Source organism: Perissodus microlepis, chromosome 20, assembly GCF_051167445.1.
Source record: "Perissodus microlepis isolate ML-2025 ecotype Zambia chromosome 20, ASM5116744v1, whole genome shotgun sequence".
Lineage (NCBI taxonomy): Eukaryota > Metazoa > Chordata > Actinopteri > Cichliformes > Cichlidae > Perissodus > Perissodus microlepis.
Window position 1 is genome coordinate 14,399,500 of NC_140480.1, and position 21,294 is coordinate 14,420,793.

General features: G+C 39.1%; 1 protein-coding gene across 2 annotated transcripts in view; it reads left to right on the forward strand.

Annotated features, from left to right (window-relative positions):
• Positions 1-21,294, forward strand: part of LOC146364269 (LHFPL tetraspan subfamily member 4 protein-like) — a 36,812-nt gene that overhangs the window by 8,801 nt on the left and 6,717 nt on the right. For both annotated transcript variants that reach the window (XR_014798883.1, XM_084916838.1), the window contains exons 2-3: positions 17,009-17,245; positions 21,263-21,279. Coding sequence is in view for 1 of the 2 variants with exons in the window: in XM_084916838.1 (XP_084772964.1) it covers positions 17,009-17,245; positions 21,263-21,279 (254 nt within the window). In the remaining variant the exon portion in view is untranslated. The remainder of the gene's footprint in view (positions 1-17,008; positions 17,246-21,262; positions 21,280-21,294) is intronic.

Here is a 21,294-nt window from a genome sequence, read left to right on the forward strand (position 1 = left end):
AATACCAGTGAATCAGCAGTTTCTGCAATACTCAGATCAACCCCCAGGACTAACAGCCACGCCACATCCAAAGTTACTTAAATTACCTTTCCTAATCATTCTGATGCTTGGGTTGAGCTTCATCAGGGTGCTAAGGGGAGAAGTGGGGGATAAAATATTTCCATATTTGGTCAGTTAACTCACCAGAATTTAAACTACAGAAGAGTTGGCTTAAAAAATGTAGGGGAATTTTAGATGTAATTACAAGTATTACTGACAGTGACACACTAGTGCTTCAGACTAGTCTGAAAACATGCACCATCACAAATAATAAAAAGTCAAAACGCCAAATTTCCCCTAGAGAGACAAATCACATCCAAATGGCATCTCAGTTCCGCTTTTCTTGTTGCACAGACCCTATTGATAATTGATCAGGGACTGCACTTAAACAAAGAAATGTTCAGTTTACAATCCAAACCAAAAGCTCCAAAAGTGGGTTAGGGCCAATAGAGAATCAACAGCCACATGCTAATAGGTGATTTTCCTCCCATCTTCCCCCAGTTGTGTCACACCTGGATGGGAATGTGAATAATGGGATCATTTTACACTTAGAATCTAGACTAAACTGCAGTTTTTTTCCTTCTTCACACAAAGGAACAAGTGGAGGGCTAGATTTCCCCAAAGCACCGTAGGTCTGTGAATAGCTTTTCTGCTCACACACCTTTGCTTGGATTTAGATTAATTCAGTGGAAAATGCTCCTGGGAAAATGGCTAGCACTTTAGTTTTAATTCACCTTACTTGAACAAAGATGAATTTAGTCTAAGAACCTCAGAGGAAATTCAAATAAGATTTCAGCGTTTACTTCTCACAGAGATGGCGAGGTCGCTTCACCCATCAACTATCTTCTCACTCCACCCTCCTCCTGTTTTCCTGCATCCCTCTGGCAATGAGAGGTGGAGGAACAGGAAAGTACCAAGTTAATCGTACAGCTCAACTGCTCCCTTTCTCACTCCCATCTCCATCAGTTCAGTCCACCATCCTTCTTTCACATCTGACCTTGGCTGTTGCAATATTAAACAGACTAAGCAGGACATGGGCTATGGCACAGGGGAGGAGCCGTGTAGGGAGAAACAACCTGTCAGGGACTGTTCGGCATAACTGTGTGTGTGTGTGTGTGTGTGTGTGTGGGGGGTGTCTCTGTGGTAAAGTTAAGATCTTGTTATGGGGGTATAGTTTTGCTTCCAGTCGGCTTCCAGTCTGAATGTCATGGAAATAAATGACCTGTAGAATTAGTCTAACAGATACTGAGGCAAAAAAGCAGAGGTGTTTGGAGGTAGGGTGAAGAAAAGCTCATCTATAGACGTGGAACCACTGAGTAACCACAGTGCAAATAATCTAAAAAGAAATGGTCATAGGAGATATACTTTTATATAAATAATCTTGAGTAATTACATTCACTGCTCACTGCAGTGCTTCTGCATTGGGTGTAAATTAGGAAAGTTTAAATTTTCCAATATTCATTCGCTCTTACTGTTTAGATTAATAATGGAAATTCATTCAGCTCCTCCAGACTTTTTTCTAACTGCTCTTATAATAAGAAAAAACTGTTAGGAAACATGTCCAGGCTCAACTTAAAAAAAAAAAACTGTGTCAAATTAATCTACATACACAATGAGAATATACATCTATTCATCCATTTTGTTAATGTCTCGTCCAATTCAGAGAAGGGAGGAGGCGGAGCCTATCTCAGCTGACTCTGGATGAAAGCTGGAGTACACCAAGGTTAGGTCTCCAGAGCAAAATAAGAACATACTGTTCAAAATGTAAACTCAATTTCATTTTCTTTTCTATTTTAACATGTTTACAATTTTGAAAGGAAATCGTGCTGTGTGTGCTTTTTTTTTAATCAAAGTTAGTCTTTGCATATGATTGCGTTCTCTTTTTACTCAGCTATTTTGGAAAGACTGTTATAAATTTGAGGTTCACTGATAGTTTCTCCACATCTACAATAGAAAAATGCAGTTTTGAACTCCAGTCATGCAGAAGAAGAATTTCCTTGCTTATTATGTTGCAGCTACTTAATACAGCTACACGTGTTGATAATAATATCCACAGAATAATACAGTGAATATAATACTTACAAGAACATAATGTAATGTGCTGCTGGAGGAGATCCAGTCCTTGGGGACTTGCAGAATTAGGCAGATGATGACCTTTCCATCTCATGGGCTGCCACAGATGCAGGAACAATCAATTTTGACGTCACTACAAGTAAAAAACACCGAGCACTGCAAATGATTTTGGTACTAGACCCTACTAGAGTTAGTACTAGAGTTCTAGTAACGTCACCCTACATATGTTGTTGGTCCTGACAGACAGCAGTTGTAATTTGCACAGCCATGAGATGTCTCTGAAAGGGAAAATGTTGTTTTTTTTCCTTCTTGTACAAACAGTGAACACAGCTGTTTTTCTGGTGAGGCAGCTTGAGTTTTCTCGGTTTCTCTCTGTTTTTCCTTGTTGTCCATTTTTGTTCTTACAAGGATTCTGAAGGAAAGCAAGAGAGCAGCAGAAAGAGTGCGTAACAGTGTGTGCATGTGATGGAAGGAGAGGCAGAACGCGAGGGAGCAAAACACAGCAAATTCATTTGCATGTGCGTGCTGATGGTATGCTTTGTGTAACCCCCCCCACACACACACACACACACACACACACACATCTGTTATCGCAACTGTGTGAGACAACGGGTAAATGTGTACATGATGGTGTGAGAGCTGAATGATTAATGAGAACGTTTTCTCTTTTCTTCTCTTGAGGCAGTGTTTTTTATGTATTTATTTTTTCTTTCTTTTCTTTTTTTGTTTTTGCTGCTGCAGTTAATGTGGCTGTGTGCATCCATGCAGCATGTGTGCACATGCACAGTAGATTTAAATAAATGCTGCAGTGGTCGAGTTTTTTTACATATATATATCTATGTATATATAGAGATGTATATGTGTCTGTGTGTGTATGTAAGACAGACAGAGAGAGATGTAGCGAGAAAAAGTCTCCCTGCCTCTTGCTCACTCTTTCCTTCTCTGTGTCTTTCACTCTCTGAGATTTCTGGTTGGCTTTCCCGACCAAACGTACATGTTTTAATTATCAGGCACTTAATAAATAATTCCAAAGTCACTGGGGTGTTTCTAAAAATATCCTGACAGCTGAATAATGGATTCCTTTGACCCGTCTCATCATTGTCGCTCTCTGTGTATGTGTGTGTGTCTGTGCAGGCGTGAGAAACAAAGTCTTACATCTCATTGATGTGTAGTTAGTAGCAACAACGTAGGCTTGGCCCAAAAAAGGAGGGAAATTTGTGTTTGGCTGATTATTTGTTTGTTGTAACAATGCTTTTTGGTAATGTTATACTGTTGAAAAATCTCATCGTATCCTCCTAAATGGTTCCACATTTACAAGCAAAAGCATTTGTGGGTTGAGCAGCAGAGTCATCAAGACATGGACTAGTCTGCCACATAATCTTTTCACTTCCCCTTTGAGATCTGATTATTTTGAAAAAAAAAATCCTTTAATTTTTTGGAGTATCAATATCAATATCAACCTAAGCATTGTTTAGTCCAACCACACAGATTATAACAACAAAACTAAGGCTTCTCTAAGCCCTACCAACCCACAAAATCTGCTCAGGAGCAGTTCAAGGTACACATCCAAAAGCTTAAACTCTCCACATTCATGCTTTATATGGCTGAACAAGCCTGATCCACAGAACCCAAAGGATCCCCTGCCAACATTGCTGATGTCAGACACACTGGCAAGGGTACATGCCCAATGAGGCAGAGCAACAGTGGGATTTTAATGTTGTGACTGATATCTTCTGTATGAAATTTCACATTCATTTTAAATTCATATTGTTCCTGCTGTTTATTTAAGACATTTCTGACACCCCACAGCAAACAAGTTCCTTACACTTTTTCAAAATAACTTTAGCTTTTCAGACTAAATTTCAAAATCCACAAACTGCACCATAATAAATCATAGTAGCTCATCTTTCCCAACAAAAGAAAATCTCCTAAAAGGTACTCCCAAAAATTCTCAAAAAGACAAATACACTTCTTCAGATTCATACTGGCACCAAGGACGCCAGCCTTATACATAGCATCAAAGATGTAAGATTTTTTTTCCATATAACTCTTGGGTGTCTTTATGTGATACTTGCTACAAGACAAACTTGTAGCCGATAAACAGGATAAGCTTGTAGCAGAATGATGGGAAGAGAAAAGTATGGAGAAGCAGAGAAACAGCTAATGATCCAAAGAATACCACCATCTGTTAAACATGGTCGAGGCAATATTACAGCATGGATATGTATGGCTGACAGTAGAAGTGGGTCACTGCTATTTATTAATGATGTGACTGCTGATAGAAGTAGCAGGATGAATTGTAAAATGTACATGGCTTTACTTAAATGTTCAGCCAAATTCTGGAAAACATGAAGCATACTGTAAAAGCTAACTGGGAGTTTTTCCATCTGAGTTGGAAGAAGTAGATGATGTGGCCACAGTAGAGAATTTCCTTCTTACATGCATCACTATTTGCAGTGTTTTCATTTGCAGCTTTAAAGTACTTGTAAAGTACTACATGAAGCTACGCTTGGTATTTACCAAGGGATGCAGTGACAAAATTGCATGTAGGGAGGTGGAATTTCACAGATTTTTGTGACTGCTCCTGTTGCATGTGCATATTTAAGGGAGTTCCTTTCTCAAAACGCAAAATACAGGGAAGAGAATGTTTAAATCGAGCACACAAACTGATATTGGTGCTAATATTTAACACAGAAAAAAGCATGTCTTATTTTTTTGCACTTTATATTGAAATGGGTCAACTGCGCTTGTGTTAGAAAACAGCTTTAGTAAATCACCTATGAACTAACCACACCTATGAGCTAGGGCTGCCACGATTAGTCGACTAGTCACAATTACGTCGACTATCAAAATCGTTGACGACTAATTTAATAGTCGACATGTCATTTGAAGCTTTGTAAGATCCTGAAAGACGCAGGAATTAGTAGTAGGATTTATGAGTGTAATAATGGACTGAAACAGAAGATGGCAACACTGCATGAACAAGGATGCCAGCTGCCGTTAAACCCCAAAGAAGAAGACGCAATCTCCAGTATTGTAGCTGTGTCCAAATTCATGGACTGCATCCTCCTGAGGCCGCATTTGTAGGCCGATTATGTTACAGCGATGCGACGAAGACTGTCCAAATTCGAAGACTCTGACAAATTCAGCCGACAAATTTGTCCTTCATTTCCCAAGATTTGAAGGATGGGTCAGGTTCATCCTTCGTGGCCCAGCCTATCCCAGAATTCATAGTGTGGCCCAGCCAATTAAAGTTTCCAACAATGGCGGCAGCTAGTTAGTTGAGATATTACTGTTATTATTCTTTCTGGGTCACAAAATAAACTTTTAAGATATTTTCAGGTGAGAATGTAGCTGTGTAAACTTCAAATATCTGCTTGGTTTATCAAGACACCACATATTTGCAAAAGTGCTTGTTTTCGGAGACGTCTGTTACCCACCAGCTCAATAGTTAGTTAGCCGGCGGTTCAAGGCTCACTAGAGCTGGCGAGAACACCGAACTCCTGGCAAATCGTTTTCAGATCCCCGCCATCTTTTGCTACTCGGGTTAAACATGATATATAAGTCACTTAGATAACTTAAAAATGTTATTGTTTGGCTTTTTTCAATGTTTTATTTGTTCCTGAGTAAATCAGTTTGGCTGAGATTAAAGTTATAGTTTTCACACAGCTGAATAAACGTCACACAGAAAACTGATTAAACAGAATTGTGAGATGGTAGAAGTGTCCTGTTATATTTTAGATAGCAAGGAGCAGACAGCTGAGTTTATTAATCTTCACTGAGACAATCTGCAAATTTCATTAAAATTAAAAAGAAAAACTATCATCTTGTCTTTATTTTTAGTTAGCACATACCTTAAACACTTCAAGCTGTAAGCTAATGATAGTAATATAAGAGCAGATGCATGCTGGTGCAAAAAGGTGTACGTTTTATGTCCACAATCTGATTAGTAGGCTAATCAACTATCAAAATCATCGTTTGTGGCAGCTCTACTATGAGGGCTACTTGGGCATTGTGCTCACACATTGTTTTGCCCTGCTCAGTAAACTCTAATCTTTAAGACAAAGTCTACAGTTTTGTAAAATGTGTACATTTCTACGTACACGGTACCGTATAACCATATGCAGCGTACATACAGCAAGTACATTAATAAGCAACAACTTTTAATTTAAAACAGAGAAAATTTACAGTGAACAACCAAACTGAAAGAAATAAAAAAGAAAAGCTCTGTGCCAAGTGGGCCAGTGAACCCTGGCGGCAGCAACATCTTGCAAAGTGCCCCCTCAGCAGTCCACATACTAACACTGAAGTCTCTCTCTCTCTCTCTCTCTCTCTCTCTCTCTCTCTCTGTCACACACACACACACACACACACACACACACACACACACACACACACACACACACACACACACACACACACACACACACACACACAAAGCAGGCTTGGTCTCAGCACTAATAAAAGCTCTGTATATCAGCAAGCCAGGCCGTCCATTATATAGGAGGACAGCAGGCCAAGGTTTAGATACAGTAGCAGAGAAAAGGGCAGACCTCAAACAGCTTTATTACATTATAGACAGGACATGGTGATCTCTCAGTGCATTCATGTTCACACCTTTCCACTCCGCTGCTCTGCGTTGGACTGAAAACTGCAGGGGTTTGCTTCCACATGGATGCCAGGAGTTAGAAATATTTATGGGGGGTTTTAGTATCTCACCTCAAACGGTTTCGGCACCATCAGGATGTCGAAATGGCTAAATTGTTATATTGCAACATTATGTACTAATACTAATTTAATAATAGTACATGTAATGCTAATTTCCAGTTCTGATCAACAATAACTGATGGATATTGTTTTTTAAATATCAGTTATCCATATCAACTAATTCTACACCATTACATAGCTCACTGGTAACATTTTACACTGTTTAAAGTGACAGCAACATGCAGTCTTAATCCAGTACCATAATGGTTATGCCGCCATATTTAAATTGACCCTGTTATGTGATTCTTTAGCTCAGGCCTCTCACTGCTCTGAATGCCATGTTTCAGACAGCTTTCTACTGTTGGCACTGTGTGATGTCAGAGAGAGAGGACCTCTATAATATGGCCATCTCCAGCACACAGAAGAAGCTCCAGCCTCCTGTCTTTTAAACCTTCTATCCACAAGGGTCAACCAATTGGAAGGATGCTGGCTTAAAGTGAGAGAGTTTAATTCATATAGAGTGGAACCATGTTTTAGTGAGATCTCCCAAAAGCAGGGAACAAAGCCAACAGACAAAGCTGAGGACCAAAACCTGTAGTTTCCCCAATACCCACTCAAGGGTTCCTCTAAAAGAGAGACAATCTCCATAGACTATGCTATATGGCATGGTTTTCCATGGCTGAGGAGTTCCTCTTGATGTTATGTGCAGGTGATCAGGATTTTTGTCCATACAGGATATGTTAAAATAGCCAACTAAACAGCATTAAACAGCGTTTTTAAACCTGGTCCGAAAAAATGTTGTTTTGGCCTCGATGGACAGTTTTCCCTTCGTAACAACACATTCATTTCGGCCTAGGTGTCAAACATAAGGCCTGGGGCCCAGAAACAGCCCGGCAAAGACTTCAGTCTGGCCCACTGGATGGCTTTGGAAAATGTGAAGGATGGCATACATTTTGAACTTTTAACTTATTTTTATGTATTTTACAGCTTGTCACACTGACAAAGACCTCCCCCACAGCCATTCACACTACACCAGAGTAATGTAGCAATAGATAAACAGTTATCTGACAGAAGAGTTCCTGTTTCTTCATTACCATATAAATCTCTCTTTTTTTTTTACAACGTGTTACAAAATCTTTCTGCTTTATAATTACAGGACAGTTTGGCTATTAGAAGTTTTTCCATAATTTTTTCCATAATTTAAAAAATTCAGTTCTTTCAGTTTAAGGCCAAAGAGTTGTGCTGACAGATTTCTTTCATTAACTCCAAAAGGATTTCTTCATTATTAAGAGAAAACTGAGACATACTGTTGAAACTTCTTCTTCTTCTTATAGTGAGATATCTCAGAGATTAAATGTGCAGTTAAACTACTGACAGAAACAGGAGTTTCACTGGTCTGGCCCACTTAAGACCAAAGTGCCACATATGTGGCCCGTGGAGTAAAAGGAGTTTGACATCCCTGATTTAAACACTTTTTTCCTATGCCTAAGTACACTCACACACACACACACACACACTCCAACAGATGCACTGGGGGCAAATCAGGGTTCAGTATTTTACCCAAGGATACTTTGACATGTAGAGTGCTGTAGCTGGGTAATCGTCCACTGACCTTCCCATTGGTAGGTCTACTGGTTCAAATATGACTGAATCACTGAATTCATCCAATATGACATGCAGAAACCAATGGGTGATGTCACTCGTTTAACTACAAGTTGTGGTTATCCACTGCCTCTACTGTAAACTCAAAACATGGACCACTGGCCACCCATAAGCCAAACTATCAGAAAATAGCAAACATATTCTCACCTTTTCTTGACCCCAGTGTGTGCGGTAACTTGTGAAACAAATGCAAAACAAATGCAAAACAAAACAAGCTTGTAATTGCCCTCTGATCTAGCTAGCACCACATTCTCATTAAGATTTAACAGCATTTCTAGTAGATAATGGCAGTTGGAGTAAGTATGAGTCCCATGTACTAATGAGAAGGGAATGAATTTTAGAAGGGAGGGAGGGTGGGGCAACAAAAAGAGAACAAACCGCTTGCAGTGAAGGGGAGTTGTGTATAGATGGAGAACTGGAAAAGGAGTGTATGAGGTGTGGTCACGCTCTTAACATTCAGATAAATTATCTCCAATTAAACACATCAGCTGTACCTTCCAATTTCCTTATAAAGCAATGCTTAAGAATAAAAAAATAAAAAAATACTGGTGACCGCCAGTTCTACCCCTCAGGATCCTAGCAGATACACCTATGGTATCAATTTCAAAATCCTACATCACCTACATGGCAAGTTATCGCATTCCCCACCCTGAGTGTCCATGCCGCCCTCCCACCCACTCTGCGGGGTGACGACAATACCCCATCAGCCTTGTATGGCTAAGGAGTAAAAGGGTGTTGGATGATGTCACAACCATGTGATGGTGGTGTTTAGCCTATAACTACTCAAGTCAAAATTACTTCTCACACACATTTATATTTAGCACACTCATGGTATTTTTAGAGGACTTATATAATCATTTTGGGCTGTCGAGAATGAAGAAAGAATCCGTGAAGACTTGTAGATAAGACAGTCTGACAAAACTGTTACGTAACAAGCCTATAAATATCTTTAGACACTAAAAATAAAAATGATTCACGGTCTTTTTAATGAGCTGGATCACAATCATATCCAGGTGGTGCATTTCCAATTTTTTTCCCTGGTTTGATCTGCTTTGATGCCTCCTAACAGCTGATTGGCTGTGAATGCTGAGCTGAAAAGAAGTGACAGGAGATGGTGAACTGAGATGAGTGGGGGGGGGGGAATGACATAAGACATGGAGTGAAGCTTCAGTAGCCATGCGACTTGATTTTTTTTATTCTTTCACTCATCAGCTCTGCTCTTCTCGCCTCCTTCCCATCCGCCTTCTCTGTTCGATCCCTCCGCTTGTTGCCTTTGAAGTTCCTTCCTTCCAAGTTCAGAATGCAGTGTCTTGAGAGAGTGGAGGGGAGGAAGGAAGAGGAAAAACCCCAACAACTTCAAAGGGCTTTTCTTGGGTTGTGGGAAGGTGGGGGTTATTTTTAGCCTGCTGGTGCCCACTTAAAGGCTTGAGTTGAAGATGAAAGAAAAAGGGGAGATAGAGGAGAGTGCACAGAGAGTACATGCCACATGATCGTTGCTGTCATACTAGAATGCTATTCACAAAGAAATGTTTTTTTTTATGCAGCGCATACTGTGCTGAACACTTTGCTGCGGAGTTCCTGATGCTTTAAACCGGGGGTCCCCAACTCCAGGCCTCGAGGGCCAGTGTCCTGCAGTTTTTAGATGTGTCCGTGATCCATCACATCTGATTCAAATGGCTAAATTACCTCCTCAACATGTCTTGCAGTTCTCCAGAGGCCTGGTAATGAACTAATCATTTGATTCAGGTGTGCTGACCCAGGGTGAGATCTAAAACCTGCAGGACAACGACCCTCGAGGCCTGGAGTTGGGGACCCCTGCTTTAAACGGTGTATGCGCTTGCACATTTTGCTGAACTCAACTACCAACTACATTTGAGTATGTTAACAACGCAAGTTCCTAAATTCATTCGAATAGAGGCTTGATGTAGAAAGAAAATGCATTACATGATGAGAGGTTACATATTTTAGGTGAAACTGAACTAAATCTCATCTATGCCGCTAACCTTCAGTCTATTAAAAACCAAAACCAAAGAAAAAACATTATTAAGTGCTAAACAAATGTGGGTCCGTCTCCATCATAGGTAGTATGCTAGATGGGGCATCCTCCATAATTTATTTGTAAAGTCCTGTTATTAAGGCTCAAGCTTGGTGTTTTTCACTTTTGTCATTGTGCTCTTTAGAAACCAGATGGTACAGATCACACCATGATGCCGCACAGTCATTGGCTAACAAACTCAATCACAAGTCAGCCAGTCAGCATACACTGAATGCATAAAAATGTACAAATGTATAATAAACTCATCAGAAACATGAATTCACTGAGATCAGCAGGTTCTGCCCTTGTAGACATTAAAAAGAATGCATATTTAGGGCACTTTTGCAGTGGCGTCACTTGTCAAATCCGGGAGCTACATCAATCTTTTATGGAGGCTCATTACCGCCACAGAAAAAAAAAAAACTCATCCAAAATTTCGAGTTAGCTCTACCAGTCAGGAAGCTCTGTGAAAGTATATAATTTCCTTGTGACAACGAAGCTGAAGCAGAAGGCGGAAGGCATCAGCTGTCCAACAGTTCCACATAAACACATTGACACCTTTTTTGCAGTTATCATCGCATTCAAAGCTGAAGAACCTGGCACCAATGTGTTCACTTTTGCAATACATTGGTAACTCACTGATATTGTTACTACCCAAATGTGTCTGCGCCAACTGCTACTGGTTAACAAGGAAATCACATCCTTCACAGAGATTCTTGTTTGGGAGAGCTAACTCAAAAACTTAAATAAAATTTTTAGGGATTTCAAATTTTCAGAGACTAAATTTCAAGTTATGGATATCCGTTTTTTCAACAAGCTTCAATAATCTTTCACATTGTCTGTACGAAGAATTCCTGATTCTGGAGAGTGTTTGCAGACAAACTCATGTCTTCCATGCAAACTACTGGTGAGTACAGCAATCTGCTAGTGCATAAAAGTAATCACAATGCAGTGAAATAGCTTTAGCTCCCCCAAATCTGATCTAACTGAAAGCATAATGCTACATTTGTTTTGTTAGTAATAGCCTGGTCCCAGCATCAAAGAGTTAAACACGCCAAAAAGATGTTGCAAGTCACAGCATGCAGTCATTCTTGTGCATGCTCACAAAAGCAATTTGTGAGCATTTGTTATGTAAGTTGGAAATTGTGAATCAGTTCACAACTTTTAGTCCTCTGTTGAGCTCTTGCACGGGTTGGAAACATAGCATTTCATTGTAATGCAAAAGAAAAATGAGCACAGAGATTATCTCATGTTGTAATTCTCAGAGTTCATGTTGCAACTTTGATGAAATGTGCACATTCACTTGAATTCAAATGGAGAAAGCAAGCCGCAGAGTTAAAGGAAAACAACTGTTTGCTCTGCAAACAGGGTTCAACCAAAATGGCTAATGGATGGGACTTTAATACATTACTCAGCCATCACATTACATTACTCAGCCATCTATGTCCAGAACACAGTATAGTCAAGGCCTTACTAAACATTTAGTAAGGCAAAGGTAAACTCAAGGCAACAATGAAAACCAATCAAGGAAACAAATGTAAAATCCACAGACAGAATAAAAGATGTACATTTTAGCAGGTTTGTTTTGTACTTTGGGTCTGAAAAGTGAAGCCAAAGCAAAAATCTTTTAAACCTACATTGTTTTTAATAGCCAGCAGGGGGCGACTCCTCTTGCTGTAAAAAGACTTGTGGTTGTATTGAAGTCTATGGCAGTGGTGTCCAAACCCAGGCCTCGAGGGCCAGTGTCCTGCAGGTTTTAGATGTGTCCTTGTTCATCACAGCCATTTAAATGGCTAAATTACCTCCTCGACATGTTTTGAAGTTCTCCAGAGGCCTGGTAATGAACTAATCATTTGTGTAGACCCAGGGTGATATCGAAAACCTGCAGGACACCGGCCCTACAGGCCTGGAGTTGGCCAAGCCTGCTCTATGGGGAAACGTCCCTCGGCTTCATTGACCTGTTACCTTAGTAAACACTGTCCTGATGAGTTTATGGTCTCAGCTGGTAGTTTCAGATCTTACTGAACAAACAAAACAAACAAAAAAGGTCATTATTAGTCAGACAGAAGAATTATCCGGCCTCACTGGCTAACGATTGTCAATCATAAGTCAGTAGCCAATGAGAATGCAGTGTCCTCGTTGTCACAGTTAGTAAAGCAAAGGTGGATGCTCTCCTGCTGGAGCATTTCCTACATTAATGTTGCATGGTTATTAGGACTCAAAGCAATAACTTTGGCTACTGTAGATTTAAAATTACTGACCAAGCCAATGTCTTACGCAATGACTGTAAACGCTGAATTATAGTAAGACATAACACGAGATGAGATAATATTTAATTTCCTGCCAAAATATAAGATTAAAAAAAGTTTTGATAATTGCTTACAGCACAAATAAACTTTAAGTGGTAAACAAATAACATGTATTACAGAGGGAAATGGGCTAGTTAATGAGTTGCCATGAGGCTCAAGTATGGTGCCCGTCAGGCTCTCCAAGCCATGTTTCTAAAAAGCCCACACTCAATAACTTCAAAGGTGTTTCCAACCAGATGGGGAACATTCATCAAAAATCCATAAAACATGTTACCTGACACTCATTACTCAGTTAATGATTTTACCATTCCTCATCTATGTTAATATTTTGCATAAAGGCCATAAAAGAAGCTAATAACATGGTGATTTCCCACGATGATTACTTCCTTTGCTCTTCAATTCTCTCATTACTTACTGTGTTATCCTCATTATATTCTTTCTCATTACATTCCCCCATTACGTCTGCAATCATTCTGTCAGAGGAGCGGTCACATTTTTAAATGCCGTAAATTTCAGCTCAAAATAGGACTCCTTGTGTTTGTATGTTTACACAGAGAGGTGGTGACTAATCTCATATCATCCCTCATCTGTTGCTGTGAGTTCACCACCCACCATATTCTCATGATGGATTGCCAGTATATAAAAAGCAGGATCTTCAGAGGGAATCCCTAATGTGACAGGGTTCAACCAAATGACTAATGGATGTGGCTTTAATATATTCAGATCAATCACCTTCAGGACATTTTAGAAAACCACTTCTTTTGGTGGAATTCATTTGTTTTAGAACCCTCTAAGTTGTATTGTTTTACCAAACTGAATATTTTATATTTACCCTTTCCCATTAGAAAAACTTCAACATTTTAGTCTGAGACCCGTGTTTTCCTGACCATTTTTATACACTAAGCTGTCTCAAAAAAGATGGAAAAGCTCATTGTGTTGCTTTTATGTAGTCTAAGGAGCTTGGAAAGAAAAGCGTCTGGATTTCTTTAAGTTGCTTGAAGAAGTTTCACCTCTCATCCGAGAAGCTTCTTCAGTTCTAAGGTCAAATGGTGGAGAGTCCCAGATTTAAGCCCTATGGGAGTGTCCCCCCAAGAGGTACAATGAACCCCCTAATGATCCTCTACCTAATCACACGAGCCAAGGTGTAAAAACGGGTGTAGGTCACAATCAGTTTCAGGTGAACTCATTGTGAAACCTTGCCCCACCCTATCATGTGATTTCCTGAGGTCATAAGGCCCAGGATGTGAGTGGGCGCTGTAGGTAGTGCTTCCAGGAAATAGCCACACTCTTGCGTTAAAAGGTCTTACCTTCTCCCACCTACCTACCAACATTGAACAGTGCACCAAACTGTACTGGGTGAGTTTAGCTTGCTTTAAGTAAGCACGATGCATCAGTTCTTTTTTTAAAAACATGCTGTGTATTCTCTTCATTCAGATTACTTAGAGCCTGACTGATATAGGCTCCTTAAGATTAGCTGGTATTTGCTGATTTCAAAATCTGATCAATTGGCCGATATTTTTTTCTTTCAGACACAGAAAAACACAAGGGTTCCCTAAAAATGTGTGGTGTGCAGTACATACTAAGATATTATGATAATACAGTTTAAAAATAATTTGGTTTTACTGTCCCAACAAGTAGTGGATTACTTGTTTATGCTCTGCTCAGAACAGCTGATTGTGTTTTTGGTGTTGCCACCAGCAAACATGCAGAGCCCTTTGGTAGAGTTTTTTCATCCCACTGTCACCAAGTGCTTGCTCATAAGGCATCGTCTGATTGTTGGGGTTTCTCTTGAATGCTTTAGGGTCTTTACGTTACAGTGTATAGGGCTGAGGCGATGTAGAAATGCAAGTGAACTGTGCAAGTGAAACTATGTGGCATCAGTAATCACTTCATGGTTGAAGGGTGTTTCTTCAATCTATTTTTTACTTTGCACACACTGAATTGTGGCCTTTCCAAACCAACAATACTAAAAAGAAGTCAGCGAACAGACGAACATGTGAGGTCTCCTTAGCAGTTATCAGCCCTTCACACAATCCTGGTTGACTGCAGAGTAGATGGTACAGTTTGGATCCTATAAGCATGTATTTTGATTCAAGTAGTTTTTTTTTAATTGCCATAGTACAAAGTTGACACCCATGCTACTCAAAAACCTGATAAGAACCACTCCAACAAAAGGTGTGGACTGACTAATATCTGAAAGCTTGAAAAACTTTTAGTACATATTTATATTCCAAAACTCCAGCTCACAAACTTACCAGTATTATGTACCGCACTTTGTATTACTGTGCAGGCTACTAAGCAAATGTCCACATTCAGAAAGGTGCATTGACCTTTATGAGTGTGGACAACTTGATGCCAAGAAGCAAAGACTGGGTCTTACATATTGAGAAGCACAATCTGGTGCTATTATCCTCTATGATCTGTGTGTGACTGTGTGCACAGATTTGACTGGGTACCATTCAAACACAGCAGCCACTGTGCTTGAACGGTGCCCAGCATCCTTCAGTGGTGCACACGAGGCACACACAGATATTTACAGTAATAAAATATTCAAATATGCACACCAATTGAGCTCCAGACGCTAAATCTTTTCAACATGTATTGGAATGAAGCGTAATAATCACAGACTCAGCCGGATTTGTCTGACTTTTCGTGTGTATCACAAGTGATGTTGCCCGTGGAAAAGACACGTCTGGTCTGAAATGAAGATCCAGTGTGACGTCTGCCATGTATGTTCCCCATCTCCCAGTGGAGCCCAGTGCTTTACTTACAGCCCCTCGGGCACAGACTGACTGCTATTTAAACAGTGCTGGTGAGCAAGAAATATGGCACAATCAGCTCCCTCAGTGATACTCACTTTGATGAATGAGCTGAGGTGTAAAGTATAGATTACCATTTTTGTTGTAGCACTGAAGATATATATGTGTGTCTTTCGCTAGAGGGCTTGGTATTATGTGTGCATCTGAGTGCGTGTGCGTTGCATATTCTCCCTTGTGTCTGGGCTTTCAGATTTTCTGGAGTGATTGTACGTTTTAAATTCCTCCCCTCTCTCAATTGTCTCATGGTGAATGTACACAGGCTATGGACTCCATTTTTCCACTCTCTCAGTGCCAGCCAGCCCCCCCCCCCCAGCTCGTCACACAACCCCAGAGTCATTTACGTTTCCTCCCAGGAACCAGGAACCTTTTGCTCGTTAAACAAATGTGTTAACCAATACACTGTGAAGCCACTCTCTGTCATTAACGGATTATTTTGTAATGTATGCAGAAATAAAACTACATTTAAATGACAAATATTGTTTTACTGATAAGCAGTGATCAATGGCTGCTGACTGGCTGACTGAGTACGCTATGAATGCTTACCCATTAAGGAAGAATAGTTCATGAAAGGTGGAACAGTTAATGAAAGTCCAAAAATGTATTTAAAAGTTTAGTGGAAAGATTTTTTTTAAGTCCCATGTGGTCTTAAAAGTAATTAAATCTAGTGCTGTAACCAGGTATGGGAGATGACATTTCCATGATTATCCCACCCACCAAACTGGTCCAGCTGGATGAAACAGGCATCAGTGAGCGTAATAACACTATTAGGCACACTAAACACATCAGGGATGTGGGTGGTGATTAACCACATTATTGCATCATTTGATCTCCCAATTTGCTCGTAGGCAGAAAGTTGTGTCTTAAAATTACATTTTAACATAAGACTGCTATTGATGGAGCACACCTCAAATGAGGCTTTAACATTCATTTCAAACCTTATGATGTTCTTTAAGATGCCTGCAGACTGTCAGATTTTAGTAATCTTATAAGTTTATCGCAACATATGTGAAATATGGATCTTTAACAAATGGAACTTCAATTTCTTCTTTGTTGGACTTGCAAACATTTTGTTTTGCAAGTTTGCAAGTTCAGGATCTCGGAAGTGCACAAAATGGTATTCCAGATCAGTCTCCAAGCAAAAATTTCACATGCTCTTTTGTATGTATGCACATGTGGCACACCAACATTTCAACAAACTCTTGGGATGCAAACACACGGTGATACCACTTACTACTAGATCCAGACATGAGAGAGTTAGTATAGGTTAGGAGTATCTTTTTCTCCTGCTTTTTCATCTCTTTGTAAACTTACCAAATTGATCCATGTTGCCATTTAAAGTCTGTTAACCTCTTTGTCCTCTGCAGGAGTGTGCCTCGTGCTGGGTTGCATGATCTTCCCCGATGGATGGGACGCCGAGGTGATCCGTGACATGTGCGGGGAGCAGACGGGAAAATACTCCCTGGGCGACTGCTCTGTACGCTGGGCTTACATGCTGGCCATCATGGGAATCCTGGATGCCCTCATTCTCTCCTTCTTGGCCTTTGTCCTGGGCAACCGGCAGACGGATTTCTATCTTGATGATCTGCAAACAGACAACAAGGGTAAGTAAAGGAATAATGAAGAGCAGTGCTTTAAAAAGGATTCATTCAAACTAAAGACAACATGTCTTTTACTAAATTATTTCATTTATTTTCTAAACTCTCTTAGGCAAGCTTTCTTCTCATTCCTTTAAGTAGACTTTAAGAAACAGTCTTCAGGATGGCTACTTAAAGAACATTCAAAGCTCTTTTTAGATGTTGGCTGCCTTTTCTTCCAATCTCAGTCAAGATGATCCCAAACTGCTTCAATAGTATTGACTTTCGGACTCCAAGAAAGCCAGTCTTTGACTAATAATGATCCATTGTGTGTATTTCTATCCAGGTATTCTTTTACTGCATTTACTGAATTTAGAAATGGTTAAAAATCTATCGTAATCCTGACTTTGAGAAAATAGTAATAATGAATAACTATGGGGTAAGACTGGAAACATGTCCGAGCTGAATGCATCAAATCTGGTAGTGCTAACCGTCCACCCAGTATGCTTGCTGCAAGAGAGACCTTTTATAAAAAGATGGCCTCTGAAATTGAAGCCAGTGCAAAAGCGTATTAAACTTCCATTTGTTCTAATAGCCATCAGTGGGGGCTCCTATAGTTGTAAACATAAAGCTTATTTCTAGTCTTATTTAACACACCGCCTGCAGACTTCTTTTTGAAATTCATTATACCATATTACATGGTGACTCAAAGAAAATTCCACTGCAGGTACAAATATTTGTGACTGTTTAATTACATGCAGGTGACGCAAACGGAGAACCTAACAGTGGATTCACAGGGGGGTGATGAATAGGAAAATCAAAGGAATTCGGAATTATAATTACAGTTTTTAAAATAAATATTGATACTAATAATTATATTATCATAACATGTGATTATAATCACATTATTATAATCATATATGTTACGATGCCGGTACATATGGATATATATACATGCATAGGCTATTATCAGTATAGTAAAACAATGTTTGTTCTTTAAATTATAGTCTGATTCAGAATAAAATAGATAATAAAGCAGGGTATAATTTAAGTATCACTCATATGATTAACAACTTGCTTTCAAATTGGTATTCAGTGCCTTTGTTTTCTTAGTCAGCTTCTACACCAGTAAGTAATTATTAGTAATTATTCTTAAAAAAACAAAACAAAAATGAATATAGCAATGGCCACAAGCCAATTATGTACAATACAGTCCATACAGTTAACTTAGTAAGATCCTGTTAGGAATAATGGCAGTTTTCTAGCTAACTTGTTAGCCCGTTATGCTAATATTTAAATCTTATTATAAAATGCAGAAAACCACTGTTTAATTAATTCCATCAACCGAAGGCAAACGTCACTCTCCTAACACTTAAACACAGAGTATCATTGTTACTGTAACTCAAAGCGCAACTTTTCATTTTAAACCTGCTGATCTTTGATAACTACTTTTCCAAGTTTAATCAAAAAACGTAATTTATTTCACTGTAATACAGTTACTAGCTGATTTTATCCAATCTTTCTTCTCCAGTTGTAACTCTTTAAACCCCATTACTGTAAAACCTGTACAGAGAAAAACAAACAGACACATGTAGCGTAGTTCATAAAAGTAAATCAACTCAAAAGGTGAGTTAGGAAAGGCAGTTGTTTTTTCTCCAAATTTCATTTTTTAGGGCTTTTTTTGTCCATTAACATGAAATTTGTCCTGCTGAAAAATAAGTACACTCCAACCTGACCTAAGTATCTTCAGCCAAATTGCATTCAGTGCTGAATTTAAGAGTGGGAGCAAGTCCTCCAGAGGATTTCTGACAGTTTGCATGATGTTGCATCAGGACAGTCAAATCGCATTGTTTCAGCTGTATGAAAAGAGAGGAAGAGGAGGGAAGGAACAGCAGAAGGCAGAAATGAAGGGGGGAAGAGTAAAAGATATTGTAAAACATTTTATTAAATGTCCTTAAATAAGGTTTACGTGTTTGATTCGATCCCACACAGAAAATAGAGAGACAGGCAGAAAGAAGACGGTCTGTAACGGTGGACAAGAGTGTGAGCGACGCAGAGACAGGGAGCACGAGTAAAGGAGTAAAGGAGAGAGGAGGAGGGGAGAGGAACAGACTGAGAGATAAAGAGAGAGAATAGTGACATAAGATGTCTTGGTTCTCTGATGATCTATCTCCATGATGGTTTCCATGGTAACTGGAGATATTCCAGTGCGTGGGCGTGTCTTTCTCTTCTTATCTGATTAACCTCACTGACAGTTTTAGTGATTTTACCCATTTAATGCTTCTAATGCTTCACCAGCAGAGTAAAGTTTCTCTTGTCACACACATTCTTTCATAAAAGAAAAAATGTCCCTGTAGATTATAGCCTGGGAACAGACCATGGGACTCTTGGTTGGCTATACACGTGACAAAATAAATTGAGTTGTACAACGGGAAAACTGGATCAATAATAAGCCTATTTAAGGGTTATGTTTACATATACAGTGCACACTTTGAAAATGATTTGCTGGCATAAATATGAGTTACAGTTTGCTTGGGTGAAGCTTTGCCATTATCTCCAGGCCTGATAACTTTGAATCTCAATCTTGGTTTAATACAAAGCCTCCGCTGGCTAAATGAAGATGAAAATATTATCATATGCTGTGAAAAAGTATTTGTCCCCTTCCTGGTTTCTTATTTTTGGTCTGTTTTTTGTTTGTTTGTTTGTTTTACATATTTGTCAAACAAATTTAGTATTAGACAAAGATAACCTGAGTAACTACATCAAAGTCAAAGTACTACCATATGAAGTATTTAAATGACAATTTCATTAATTAAAGGGAAAAGTTATCCAAACCTTGTCGTGACCGTTCCTTCAAAGTAGCTGAATTAAAACAAAGAGTCGGTGCTGCAGAGAGTGGGTCACGGCACTGTGAAAGACTCACTGCCAGAGGTCACATTCCCAGTTCACAGTCTGAGTTGTGAAGTTTACTTTTTCACATAGGATCAGGTAGATTTAGATATTTCTTTTTTTTTCCTTAAGTAAAATCATCATTTAAAAACTGCATTTTGTATTTACTCTGGCTATCACTGCTGATGTTCTGAAATATGCAAATAAAAAAACTGAATAGAAATCAAGAAGGAGGAATTAAAAAAAAAAAAATCCCCCTGCAGCCTGCACTTCAGTTTGGTGAATTATTGGCTGATTCACTTGTTTTCTCAGAATTCCCTGTTTCTGAGAAACCATTGGAGGCCTCCCCATTGGAGGGGAGTAGATCTGTATCTATGTTGTTCATATTTTTTGTTCTCTCTTGAGTAAAGCACTTCGTACCATGTTGTTGTGTTCTATGAAGCGCCTTGAGGCGACTTTTGTTGTGATTTGGCGCTATATAAATAAAATTGAATTGAATTGAATTGAATTGTGGTATTCCTGGAGTTAGGGTTAGTAAATAAAGAGAAACTAACTTTTTATTTTCAAGGAAATTACAGAATACAGATTTGAGTTACCAAATTTAGAGCTGGATACAATTCTTAACTTTAAATGAAATAAGCTTTCTTGTTTGATCATTATAGGAGCCCTATTATCCTTCAACATTAACCCAACCATTGGGTTTCTTAACTGCTTATTAAAGTAAGTGAGTAAAATTACCCACAAAGCTCTTTTTACACAAAAAGAGTAAAATGAATAAGAATAAAAGTGCCTTAAAGCAGCTTGTTTCAGACAGAGGATGAACTGAGCATCTCCATACTAACAATCATGCAAAGCTACTTTTGTAGAGTCCAAGAGTAAGTTTAGGTTTTTGTTTTGAAACATTTAGTGTAAAACCTGCTCAGTTTACTGCATCACAATATCTAATAAAAGTTTCATAAAAAGAAAAAATGTGGACATGGCACAGACATCGATAGTAAATGAATGACCTTCTGTTTGTGCCCTTTTTGTTTGTTTGTAAGTGGTGACCTTAGCTTAGCTCATACTTACATAACCATATTCATTCAATGCACAAATGCACTTTTTCCTGCCCCACTGTGTTTATGCCAACACTATTGTTCTTTTCTGTCCTTGCAGATTTTGCAGTGTCAAGGGTAAGTTGAGTTTCT